The 14,040-nt window shown below is 44.2% G+C and overlaps 1 protein-coding gene across 1 annotated transcript in view; it reads right to left on the reverse strand.

Annotated features, from left to right (window-relative positions):
* The window catches only part of C13H3orf70 (chromosome 13 C3orf70 homolog), a 100,650-nt gene extending 95,189 nt beyond the window's left edge, over nt 1-5,461 (reverse strand). Inside the window, exon 1 of the mRNA XM_021069978.1 lies at nt 4,633-5,461. Within this exon, the coding sequence (XP_020925637.1) occupies nt 4,633-4,828 (196 nt within the window). The 5' untranslated portion in view covers nt 4,829-5,461. The remainder of the gene's footprint in view (nt 1-4,632) is intronic.

Consider the following 14,040-nt stretch of genomic DNA (forward strand, 5'->3'; position numbering starts at 1 on the left):
AAAAACAGAAGTCTAGAAGGGACCCTTTATAACCTTCCTCTTCCTTCCCCTCCAAATCTAATCTATTCCAATTTCCATTATATGGATATTTCTGCATGAACTGCAACCTACTTTTTACACTAATATGAAAATAATCTTACTTACTGATTTCAATGTCCCCCTTTGGTCACTATAATGCCAACGTCTCTATCAATTGAAACTTCCCTACCTTTTCTGCTCAACCCTCCCTAACATCTCAACAATCAAATATCTTATTCCTTCTAAATATTCTATCTACTCCAGTCACAATAATCTACTTTAAAATACCTGCATATAATTATTCTTTCCCATCCCTCTTCCCTAGCCAAGCCATGTATTTTTCTCCCCCAAAACTCCTCTTGGGGGAGTGCCCGTCGTGGCACGGCAGAAACGAATCCGACTAGGAACCATGAGGTTGTGGGTTCGATCCCTGGCCTTGCTCAGTGGGTTAAGGAGCCGGTGTTAACGTGAACTGTGGTATAGGTTGCAGACACAGCTTGGATCTGGCGTTGCTGTGGCTCTGGCATAGGCCAGTGGCAGCAGCTCAAATTAGACCCCTAGCCTAGGAACCTCCATATGCCGCAGGCGTGGCCCTAAAAAGACAAAAGACAAAACAAGACAAGTTAAAAAAACCTCTTGGAATCTTCATGCCTTAATTCAACCCAACATCAATCCTTACCAGGAAAAAAAATCATAGATCCAGGGCCATAGTTTATTCAGCCCAATAATCTCTGACAGACACCAACAGAACATGCAGTTTTCCTTCCAGATACTGTTCTCAAAATCAGTTATTACCCAAATATAGTAATTACTTCCTTTATATCAAGCACTGCATCTGTCATATACATAGATTTTTTTTTTACAAACAGGTATATATTTTCAGCCTTTCCTACTTCATAAAGTTTTAAATTTCACAAGTTTAATATCAACCACAGAAAGCTGAATATCCTTTATTTGTTCTGAATTTCCTCTCTCAAGCATCTCAAGGTAGTCCTCCTATTTTGGCATTTTTGATTTGGTGAAGAAGCTGATAGTTTTCTTGCCCATATAATTTTTTATTTTAAAGGAATATAAAAATTAATACAGCATAAATCATGCCCTTACACTCTGCTTACGGGGCATGATCCAGCTGAATTCATATCTGAATTCCTCATTTCCATAATATCCTATAAAGAGAGGGTCCAACAAAATTAAAGATATTGTGTTCATGAATGCCAAAAAAAGTAGAACTTTTCAAATATGTTAAATGCTAACTCTGCTTTTGTTCAAGAAAAGTAATATTCAGGTTAAAAAGGTAGAAAGAATTGATGCTCTGTATAGGTAAGGAGACTGTAATAGAGCCTCTGCCTACTCTAAATGAACTGAAGCTGCTCTTGGATGTGATCACTAAACCACCGCCAGTGGAGGAAGCATGGAGACCTGGAGGGTTGCCAAAGACTGGGAAAGAGCAAACAGATATAGGTCTGAGTTAAAAAAAAAAAAAAAAAAAAAAAAAAAGGGTTGGGGGGATGTCCCGCTGTGGCGCAGCAGAAATGAATCCGACTAGGAACCATGAGGTCTCGGGTTCGATCCCTGGCCTTGCTCAGTGGGTTAAGGATCATCCAGTGGTATTGCCGTGAGCTGTGGTGTGGGTCGCAGATGAAGCTTGGATCCTGTGTTGCTGTGGCCATGGCATAGGCTGGCAGCTGTAGCTCCAATTAAATCCCTAGCCTGAGAACCTCCATATGTCATGGGAGGGGCCCTAAAAAGCAAAAAAATTAAAAAATAAAAAATAAAATAGAATTGCAAACAGGTCAGTATATACTCAATGTCAATTCTCTAAATTCAGATTTTAAAAAATAGCTTCTAATCACTTAGAAAATAGTAAGCATCTGTGGAACCAACCTGAGTTACACCAGACTAATTTACTTTTTAAAATAGAGAATGTTTATAGACAGATCAGACATCATACATCAAAAAGATGTAAAAACAGTACATTAGCAGAATTTCAACAAAGTATTTGACCAGGTTCTCATCATACCCACATGTACAGTGAACAGAAAATGGGAGTTTCCATTTTGGCTCAGCGGAAACGAATCTGACTAGTATCCATGAGGAGGCCTCACTCAGTGGGTTAAGGATCCAGTGTTGCCATGAGCTATGGTATAGGTTACAGACTCAGCTTCGATCTGGCATTGCTGTGGCTGTGTCTTAGGCCAGCAGTTGTAGTGCCAATTTGACCCCTAGCCTCCATATGCCACAGGTGCAGCCCTAAAAAAACAAAAAACAAACAAAACAAAACAAAAAGAAAATGGATAACAGTTCAATTAGGTGGTAACTGTTTAATGACCATAACAACAAGTGCTCATTAATGAATTTCATCAACCTGAAGGGCAGTTCAGGACTCAATCTGTGACCATCTCCTATTCAACAATTTCATCAATGAGGAAACAGGGAAATATATTTAAGAGATCAATGAGTATATATAGTGAGAGAGAAAGAGAAAACACTATGAGATAAGCAAGTGCTGTAGCATTCCACAAATGTAAAACAAACACACAAAGAAAAAAGAGACTTAATGGTTTTAGTTCACAGCAAGCTCAGTTCAATCTGACAGCAAAAAGCTCAATATGATGTAGAAATAAGAAAAGCTAATGTGATCCAAGCTGCATCACCAGTAGTATCTTAAACATGGAAGACAGCAGTCCTGCTTAACTCTGGACCAATCAGACCACAACTGGGATACTGTCTACCCTTCGAGGGGTCACCATCTTCAAAGGATCATAACCACACTGGCACATGTTCAGATCAGAAAAACCAGGATGTTTAGGGGCCTGAATACCATAAATGGAAAGCAGAAGGGAATACAGATTTACAATAGGACGAAAGGATCTCGAGAGGAAAACAACAGTTACCTTCATTCAGTCATTCAACCAACATGAATTTCAAACCTATTTCAGGCCAGACATTGTGACAGTGGCTGGGGATACAAGAAAAAGATAGTCCAAGTCTGTGAGAAATTCATATGTATATCTGAAGAGTTGAAACAACCATGCTCTAAAAAAAGGAGCAGATTGTTCTACAGGATTTCATAAGATAGAGATAGGATCCATGGAAAGAAGTTCTAAAGTAACTGATTTCAGCTCCATATAAGGAAGAGCATTTTAAGAGTCAAAGCTGTCTAATGAGGGAAGCAGCTGCCTGAGAAGACTGCAAGGTTCCCAACAGTAACAGTGTATTTAAAGGGGACACTGCTGAATAAGACAAGCAATGAACTTGGCCATCTTTCACATTCCTCATATTTTTCACTAGGATTCTTTCTATACTTCCCCAGAAAGGGGCTCTTACCAGATTCACCCTATTTGTGTACTTCAGCATCACAGGTTTCCCACAGTTGCTATTTCCAACTTTGCACCCTGTCCATCACTGAAGCAATGCCTTATAATTAGGGATGGATCTGAGAGCAACAGGAATAATGAGATACAGGAAGAAACTGACCCATTAACACACAGAAAGCCCCCAAAATAAACTGTTCAATGTGCCTTGTATGCGTAAAGAAAATATAAGAATTCTCTATCCTTTAAGTCATAAATTCAATTAAAATATTCTATTGTGTTCAATTAATATAAATAAGGATTTGTTATGTACTGCATCTCTTGTTGGGAGCCATTTTTTTCTAACCAACAAGGAAAAAATTAACTTAAGATCACTTTGAGAATTTGTGTCCTAAATAAGCACTCCAAAATGTCTATTAAAAGGTTATGTAGAAACTAAGTTGAGAATATAGGTCTAGAAAGAAATAATTCATCAGCTATAGCAGGCCAAATACCATGAACTAATCAAATTGTGAAATTCTGATTAAATGGCTACTTAAGTTAAATCCATTTTTAAAATCACAGGCAGGATAAACGTAGAGAAAAGGTCTAGACCATTTAGTTCTATAAACTGGCTTAAGATTATCAAAGCTTACTTTCATTCATTTTATTTTATAATTGTAAAACAGTCTCATACACTGGCTCTATATGCTACAACCGAGTATTTAAAGGAGTTCACCCATCCAAACTGAGAATATTAACTTCTTGGAAGCAGTCCCTCACACTTCAGCACTTTCTCAATCTGGATACAAGAAATGGGCTACGATTCGTTTTCCACGGGCTCTTTCTTTTAAATACCAGCCCAGAAAGACAAAGTGAGAACGAAAGAAGAGCATCTTTTAACCAGCAGCCCCGAAAAAAGGCTTCCCTTCCAGTTGTCAACTCTGACGGCTGTCTACCCCTTCTCAACACATTGCCTAGTCCTTTCTGTTGAAAAGGAAAAAGGAGATTGGGAAAAAAAAAAAAAAAAAAAAAAGGCAGATCCCAATTTTTCTGGGACGGGGAGATCCCCTTTTGTAGAAGTGGATAAAGCTGGGCTCCCCACGGGTTTCATCTCGTCGTTGTCAAGGCAGCGCCAACCTGAGTCGTCCGGCGCGAGGGCAGTTCCCGCCGACTGGAGCTCAGGTCGGCCCCGGCCTGCGGCAGAGCAGCCCCGGCCCAGCCCGGAGCCCCCCAGGCCGCAGTCCCTGCTGCGACCCCGGACGGCTCCGCGGGCGCCCAGGGACCGCGGTGGAAGGCGAGGAGACGCGGTTCGACTTACAGTGACACCATCCTAGGTGACAGCACCAGTGCAGCTTGAAGCACTTGCCGTGGCTGTGTGTGGCACAGATGGAGAGCCCGTCGCATGGCTGGAAGTCGGGTCTGCGGGCAGCGCAACTCCGCGCCAGGGCCTGAGCCTCGTCCACTTTCTCGCTCTTCCAACCGCGCTCGGACACCGGCGCCGCGGCCGCACTCATTTCCTCTCCCTCCGCGAAGCCGAGATCTGGAGCTTGGAAGAAGCGGCGTCTGGGCGGGCGGGAAGTCGAGCTGGCAGTGAAAGAGGGAGGGCACGGCGCGGGCCGAGAGTCACGCCAGCTGCAGGCGGTGGTGGCGGCGGCGGCGGCGGCGGCGGCGGCGGCAGCGGCAGCGGCGGCAGCAGCAGCACCAGCAGCGCGGCGGTCCCAGGCTCGCAAAGGAGCCGCCCCGGGCGCTGCGACCGGGGGCTGGGCCTGCCGCCGCCTCCCTCCCTCCCTCCGCCGCGGCGCGCACCGCGCCCCCACGCGCACACGCACACGCGCGCGCTCTGGCCTCGGCAGACGCCACGAGTCCCTCCGCCGGCCCCGCCCCCTCACTCACACACGGCGGGGAAGCGCGGTGGGTGGTTGACTTCGCCTCCCCTCTCGGAGAGTCTCTGCCCCTGCACGCTCACTCAGCCCCCAGAGGCTGGCCCTGAGCGGCAGGGCGGCCGTTAGGAACACACACCCGCCTCGGCGGCTCGGTTTCCACACGCACGTCAGCTTCCACGCACGCTTCCCACTCACACACTCCCCTCTGACACCCACGTCCACACTCGGCGGAGGGCTGAGCATGCCGAAGACACACCCGCCCGGACGCCCAGCGGGCTAGTCCCTGCGCAACTAGAAGCGAGTTGCTCACACGTATAGCCTTTCGCCACGGGCTGCCCACGTTGCTCTCCTGCACGTCCCCCCTCCCCCGGAGGCACACAAGGTCCTGGAGGCTCACGCACGTGCACACGCATGGTACACGCGCTCTCCCCCCACCCCCCGGCCGCCTCTGGCTCCCAGCGTGGCCACTGGGGAGCATGTCCCGGGCCAAGGTTACTAAACTGGGTGTCCTGGTGTGTGTGTGTGTGTAAGCAAGAGAAAGATGAGTATGGTGCGTGTGTGGTTTGATGTGCATCTGATGTGTGGGTGTGTGTGTGCTTATGTGGAGTAGGTGTTGTGGATATGGGCATGTAGCTGGATGTGTTGGTAAGTCTATACATGGTACATGTGTGGTGTGTGTGATGCACATGACTGTTAGTGTGGACTGTGTGAAATGAGGTCTCTATATATGGCATGGATGTATATAACCAGTATGGAGTGTAAGTGATGTGTTTATGTGTGGTAGGTTTTATGTGCTGTGTATAGTACGTGTGTAGCTGAGTGTGTGTGTGGGGGGGGGTATGTGTGTGGCAGTGTGGTGCATGTGACTGGCATGTCCAGTGTTTGTGGTGTATATGAGTGGAGTTGTGTGGGTATGGTATGTGTGGGTGTGGGCACCCAAACAGATCTCATGTTTTCCATGGACTCTGTCTGCCTTTGTGTGTTAAAGCCCACCCTGGCCAGCGGGTGTGACTGGCCCTGATGGTGGCTGCAGCTCTCCCACCCAATCAGCTTGCCTTCCACCCTCTTGAGGACAAGTTACTCCAAATAGATTCTCCATGCCAAGCTCAGCTGCTGCGAACCGGCCTGGAGCAGGATTCAGTGAAGAGAAAACAAACCATTTGCTCCTGGGGAGCACAGTTGGGAATTAGTGTTTGCCTGCAACAAGGCCAGAACCCAGCCTTGAACACAGAAAAGGAGGGGACTTCCTCTCACTATTTGCCAAACGTTTTTCAGAGCAAAGGAAAATGCCTGTAATTGCCAGTGTTGAGGGAACAACAACAAAGCCTTTCAGCACAAATGCTATGTGGGAACATGCTTGTGTCCAGGTCCACTTTGTCCATTACTTTGTTCCTTTCCTGCTTTACACTGACAAGGAGACTCATAATGGTTTTGAAATAACCAAATTCATCTTCAAGCTCTGAAAATCCTCATTGCCATAAGCAATCTTCCCTTTTATTTAACCTTGGCTTAAGAAGGAAAATACTATTTGCATATATCTGATTCTAGTGAAGTCTTCATTTATTAGGGGTTGAAGAGAGACAATTTGGTGCAAAGTTATTTTCAAGAAAGGTCTGAATCAAAATCTCAAAATATGGTTCCCCCCCAATAACCTAACACTGAAACAGTTATAAACATGAAGCATCAAGTCTTCAGCTTCCGCCCCAGATGCCCCTCTCCCCCAACCAAAAAAAAAAAAAAAATCCTAAGGAAGCACATCTCTGAATCATAACATTTATCCATCCCTACTGTTAATTTCAGTCTGACCCACCTCAGAATAAGATGAATAAAAGGAAGAGAAAACTTAATCAACAAAGTCCATAATCCAGAAATTTTCAAACAAAAGGAGATTCCCATCTCTCCTACGCTATTTTTCTCCTTCCCCAGCACATAAACTCTAATATTAACCATGTTATACAAGGTCTTACACAGAATTCTTTCAGTATTTCAATAACGAATATTTGAACAGAATCCTTCCACAGGGAGTTCCCATGGTGGCTCAGCGGATTAAGGACACACCGACATAGTCTCCATGAGAATGCAGGTTCAATACCTGGCCTTGCTCAGTGTGTTAAGGATTCAGTATTGCCATAAGCTTCGGTGTAGGTTGCAGATGCGGCTCAGATCTGGTGTTGCTGTGACTGTAGCGTAGGCTGGCAGCTGCAACTCCAATTCAACCCCTAGCCAGGGAACTTCCGTTTGCCGCATGTGCGGCCCATAAAGAAAAAAATAAATAAATAAATCCTTCTACTGGCTTTTACTCTAGGGTGAACCATGTTATAAGATCCTACTACTGGAGTTCCCATCGTGGCGCAGTGGTTAACGAATCCGACTAGGAACCATGAGGTTGCAGGTTCGGTCCCTGCCCTTGCTCAGTGGGTTAACGATCCGGCGTTGCCATGAGCTGTGGTGTAGGTTGCAGATGCGGCTCGGATCCCGCGTTGCTGTGGCTCTGGCGTAGGCCAGTGGCTACAGCTCCGATTGGACCCCTAGCCTGGGAACCTCCATATGCTGCGGGAGCTGCCCAAGAAATAGCAAAAAGACAATAAATAAATAAATAAATAAATAAAAGATCCTACTACTGTGTGAAACCATGCCATCTTAGCTAGTGAAAAATGAGCACGAGAAATAATGAGATAAAGCACCTTAGCCAGGGGGCAAGGTAAATTACCTGAATTCCCTGCTTTATGTTAGTCACATGATTTGAAGCTGAGAAGCCTTTACATTTTCTATAATGTAAAACTCATTCCATTCCTTTGCCCTTAAGATCCTATTACCCTCTGTTGTCTGCAATGGAGCAGGAGGATGTATATGCGCTGTGACCTCTCAAACATATGCACACACAGCCTTCAGGGTATGTTGTTGGGATACAAGTTTTTAAAATGTTAATGATTAACTCATTTGGAAAATCTTGTTTCATCTATAGTTCTGCCCTCCTGACCCCCACCCTGCCACCGGATTATTTTGAAGCACATCCAAGACATCATATTATTTCATCCATAAATATTTCAACATCTATCTCTAAATGAACTTTTCAAAACCGTAACCCACAATAGCATTATCACATAACAGGATACAATTTGATCATAACTATGAACTTGTTCCATAGCTGCTGACCACCTTGTTCAGCTCCCCTTCAAAAATGCCACTCCCACTGCCTGGAATTTTCCTCTTTCCCTCCTACTTACCTCTCCTGTTTATCTGCCACTTCCTCAAGTTTTCTCTGACCAACCCAAACTAAGTTACACACACATTTCCTTCATATCCTTTAACTTAACTTTAAAAAAATAACTAAAGAAGGAATTTTTTTTTTTTTTGGTCTTTTTAGGGCCACACCCATGGCATATGGAGGTTCCAGGCTAGGGGTCCAATGAGAGCTATAGCTGCCAGCCTACACTACAGCCACAGCCAAACAGGATCTAAGCCGCATCTGCGACCTACACCACAGCTTATGGCAATGCCGGATCCTTAACCTACTGAGAGAGCCCAGGGATCAAACCTGCATCCTCATGGATGCTAGTCAGACTCATTTCTGCTGAGCTGTGATAGGAACTCCCTAAAGAAGGAATTATTGAACTAATGTCTTTCCTCATATCTCCCACCTCTGCTACAAACTGTAGGCTCCATGAGGGAAGGTAAATGGCCCCTGTCTTGTCCACCATACTGTTCCCAATACTTAACATTGAGAAAAAAATCATTGTTGAAGTAGTGAAAATTATTCCATCTCAGACTCCCAAAGGCTAGAGAAAGTCCATGTGTATGCAAATTATGTGTAAATATGTGTGAATAATTCCTCTAATTACTTTTCCTGTAAGCACACCTTTGACTATTCCCCTCCTGCACTGATTCTGAGCTTAGCTATGTGTATTAGTTATCTATTGCTGTGTAACAGATCATTCCCAAATTGACACAACACACTTTCTATGGGTCAGGACTCCAGGCATGACTTAGTTAGGTCTCCTCCTTCAAAGTCTCTCACAAGCCTGCAGTGGAGGCATGGACCAGGGCTGCATTCTCGTCTAAAGTTTCAGCTGGGGAAGGGTCTGCTTCCAGGCTCACTTCCCTAACTGGATGTTACCAGGATTTGATTCCTTAAAGAACTATTGAGTTGAGAGTCTCGGTTCTGCACTCATTGTTGGGTGGAGGGAACCCTCCACTCCTTGCCGCTTTGGCTCCTTCATAGGGCAGTCTGCTTTCCCGGAACAAGAATGTACAAATAGTCAGAGAGTACCAGACTTTCATAACCTAGTCTCAGAAGTGATATCCCATCATTCTGGAGATATTCTATTCATTAGAAGCAAGTCATGAGGTCTAGCCCTCATACACTGGGTGGAGATTACACAAAGACATGACTATCAGGAGGCAGGAATCACTGGGAGCCATTACAGAAGCTGCACACCACATCATGTGCATTGCTTTAGCCAGTGGGAGAATAGCAATTATGACATGGCGAAGATTTCCAAAGAACATGCTCCTTGGGATTTGCCCTTTCTTTCTGTGCTGGAACTGTGAGACCAACATGTGTACAAGCTGGAGCAAGCCTGCTGGAGGATGAAATGCCTTGTGGAGGAGAATGACACATAATGGTCTGTCAACCACTAGAGCCATCAATGAAGCTATGCTGGATCATCCTAGACCCACTAGCCAATCACAGATGCATGAGAAAATCCAGTAGAGCTCTGATGCTCCAGTCCTGATCAGAACAACCACAACAACACATTACAGAAGAGGAACTATATCAAACAGTTGTTTCTTAGAGAGTAAAACATGACACCCCCACCAGTTCTCTCCTGTTGTAGGCAAAGTAATTGAGGATTCAATAGACCAAGTGACTCAATGTCACTTGCTCAGCGTCATAGCAGGAAAAGTTCTTTAGGCCTGGGCATCAGAACAAGGATGGTTCAAGTCTAAGCTCTGTTGTTTTCGGCCAGAAAACCTGGGAAAATCCCTTATGCTTTCTGGGTTTCAGTTTCTTTATCAGCAAAACAAAACGAAGGTTTCCCAGAACATCTCTTAGCGCTCAAGACTGTGGCTTGTCCACTTGGTTATAGATTGAGCTAGGGTTAGAATCCTTTCAGTTCAGATGTCATTTGTAAAAAGTCAGGTATTCCCTTCCTATTCTATTGCCCATATTTGTCTAATGCTGATGTAAGTTTCATCTCTGCACACCAAGCATTCTGAATACTTTGATAAATCGAGTCATTACAAATCAGTTACTTTTTGGTTGCTTGATTGAACCAAGCAACTGATTCCACCGTGGTTATAAATAACCTGCTAGTAATTGGTCAATTTGTCATATTAAAGCAATTAGAATGATTAAGTGGATGGAGAAGCTTCCAAATGAGGTGCAACTAAATTAAGAGTCTTCTGTGGGGAGGGAGGATGGCTCTTTAGCTTTGCCACTGGCATTATTCAGACCTTCATCTTCCCCTTTGGCATAAAGGAAAGAACAGCAGCTTTGGAATCAGACAGAATGGAATCAAAGCTCAGTTCCACTACCACCTAGCTGAGGGTCTTGGACAGTTATTGAGCCTCATCTCTCAAATGGGAATTTTAATTCCTACCTCATACACCTGCAGGAAACACTAAATAGAATAACATGTGAAGAGCCTAACACTAGATCTGGCACATTGCAGATCCTCCGTAAATATTTGTCACCTTCTTCTCAGCCCCTCCGAAAGCCTTCGGTGTTTACAGACTCTCTGTACGCCAACCCTTCTTTCATGATGCTGAGACGTGATCTCTCTAAAACATAAATCTGATCAGAACGTATCTGGCCTTAAAAACTTTTGACACTTCTCACTGCCTACCCTAAAATTCAAACCTTTGCAGGCTAGATAAAGCACTCCTCGTCTCTTCTCCAGCTACCCTTCGCCCTATCTCCAAATCTGTACCTCCTCTGGATTACTGTTTTGTTTCTGGACAGGTAATACACTTTCTTCTGTGCTTTCCCCTATTCTGTTCTCTTTGCCTTAAATTGCTCACCCCCCTTTATAGTGGGGAATTCTACCCTTCCCTCAAATCCTAGCTCGAATGTTCCTTGAAGCCTTTCCTTAATTCAGTCCTTACTCCAGACTCAAGGACACACTGTACCTACCGCTTGGTATCTCATATAATGAGGCAGGCACTGTACATTTTCAGTGCTTGGCATTGTATTGGGTACTAGAAGACATTCAGTAAGTATTTTTGAATGGACACATTAAAAAGTTTATGAATAAAATCATACATTGTATAGAAAGGCAAAACATCTTTTTTTAAAAGCTTAAGCCCCCAGAACTAGGAGGGTCCTATGAAGGCTTTGAAATCAAAAAGAAGCCTTGCTTAACGAACTCACTTGTGATCTTACTGAATGTCTTACCTCTATAGGTGAGTGACTCAGGCTGCAACAACTCTAGATTCCAAGAGATATTTTGGATATTGCAAGAATGACAGAATGAAGAATAAGAGGCAGGAGGAGTTTCTGTTGTGGCTCAGTGGTAACGAATCCTACTAGTATCCATGAGGACATGGGTTGGATCCCTGGCCTCACTCAGTGGGTTAAGGATCTGGCATTGCCATGAGATGTAGTGCAGGTTGCAGATGTGGCTCAGATCTAGGGTTGCTGTGGCTGTGGCTGGCAGCTGCACCTCTGACTCGACCCCTAGCCTGGGAACTTCCATAGGCCACAGGTTCTGCCCTTAAAAAAAAAAAAAAAAAAAAAAAAAAAAGCACGGAAATATTCGCGGTCCTTCCCTAACTTCTGATAATGCACCATGAAGGGCAGCTTTCCTGCAACATATCCCAATGCACCAGCATCAAAAACAAAGTAGAAAAACAGATGATCCACTGCAACCAAGCAAGACCTCATGACCCTGTGGGGCTTTCCCAGGTACAAGCTCCTCTGCGCCCCTCACTTCTTTTTATTTTTTTACTTTTTTTTTATTTTTAGGACCACACCTGCAGCATATGGAACTCCGACTCCTCGCTTCTTGTTTGGCCTTTCAAAGAGCAGACTCAAGAAGTTAATGCTTGTGACCAGAGAGTCACAGGACCCATAGCTCCTGTGAAGGGATAGAGGTAACAATCTGGTGCATGTCTGTTAGTTATTCTGCTGTAACTTAGACCCCCCTACTCAGTGGAGGATGGTGACTACATGCTGACCACAAGAACACATGCTGACCTGGAACTGGTTGAAACCAGAAAGTTGATGAATAAGATTTCTGAAATATCACCCCACTTCCTCACCACCAACCAGTCAGGAAAATGTCTACGATCTGATCACATACTCCACAACTCTCACCCTTAATGTTGCCTTTTTAAAACCCTTCCCTAAGAGCCATCTGGGAGTTCAAGTCTGTTGAGTGTGAGCTAGCCATTCTCCTTGCAATGAATAGCATGCTTTCCTTTACCATAACCCAGCGACAGTAGATCAGATTTGCTGTGTGTTGCGCAAGCAGACCTGAGTTCACTTTAGTAATACCCTGAGCCAATCCAAAACAGTGTTTCCTGTAGTATTTTTAAAATAGTGGAAGTGGCTGATCACCTTTAAATGATTTTCAAAATTCACCATTCCATCCCATAGCTTCCCTTTGAAAAGACACACTGAGTTTTGTGCCAATTTGTTTTATCAACCAGCGAAAAGTCTTTATCTTATGAAAAAAAAAATTCTGAGGAAAATAAATCGTCCAGTGGGTTTTGAACATAAAAGGGGAGGGTAAAAAGACTTGTGATAAATGTACCAAGCCATTGGCCCCCTGTGGGCTTGAATATACACCCTTAATGTTCAAGCCCAATAACCACTGGACTTTTCCTGAGTAATGTGATGTGACACTAATAGAAATAGGATCTGGGTCAATTTTGTGCTCCACACAACACAACTGTTCTTCATGCTCCAATGGTCCACACTTACTTCTGGAAGCAGTGGACCTATCATAATTTTGAAACAAGAATACTCTGGCTTCTTTTAATAGTAAGATATACATTCTGCCATTTCCATTAACAAAAAAAAAAAAAAAAGAAAGGAAGAAAGAAAGAAAGAGAAAGAAAAACCTTTTTTCTTGATGATTAGCAATTAAAATAATTCAGCTTTAATTAGCTCATTTCAGTAAGCAGCTAAAGGCTAAAATGACAGTGAAGAGCAATCTGAAATACAATGACTGACTCATGGATTATAAATGAGACAGCTGAGGTACCACATGCACCCAGTGAAGATGCTGGCCTGCGGTCAGCACTCCATCCATACCCAGGGCCCCAAGCATTTCAGCAGCGTCTGGCATGCAGTGCCGGGCTCATTTACCTACTCCACAAATAGCTGTTGCATATCTTCTGTGTTCCAGGCTCTGGGATGGATGCTGGAGATAATTTAGAAGAGAGATATAAACCAACCATAAGAGCATAAAAGGTAATTGCTTTGACCGAGGGGTTTAAACAAAGCATGGTAGAAGAATGCAGGAGAAAGAGATAAATTTGCCTGGAGTCATCAAAAAATACTTCACAGAAAGGGTGAGTGAGCACTGGCGATAATGTCAATGTAGGTTGGGGTATCATGAGAAACAATAACACGCACGAAGGCAAGAAAGGCAAAGGGCCACTCTGCAGGTTTGTCTTACTTGAAAGTAATGCGGGCCTGACAGAGCAGTCAGATGAAGGGCGGAATAGGTGGGCAGGGACCAGATCATGAAAAGCCCTGCAAAGTTTAGATTGAGTCCTCTCAACCAGTAGTTTCTGAATACTTTTCAGCTTGGAGCACTTTGTTCAATGGACATAATTAGAAGACGCATATGTGAAACGAATTCGTAAAGTCCAGCTGCTCCTGCTGAAGCTGA

Source organism: Sus scrofa, chromosome 13 (assembly GCF_000003025.6).
Source record: "Sus scrofa isolate TJ Tabasco breed Duroc chromosome 13, Sscrofa11.1, whole genome shotgun sequence".
Classification (NCBI taxonomy): Eukaryota; Metazoa; Chordata; class Mammalia; order Artiodactyla; family Suidae; genus Sus; species Sus scrofa.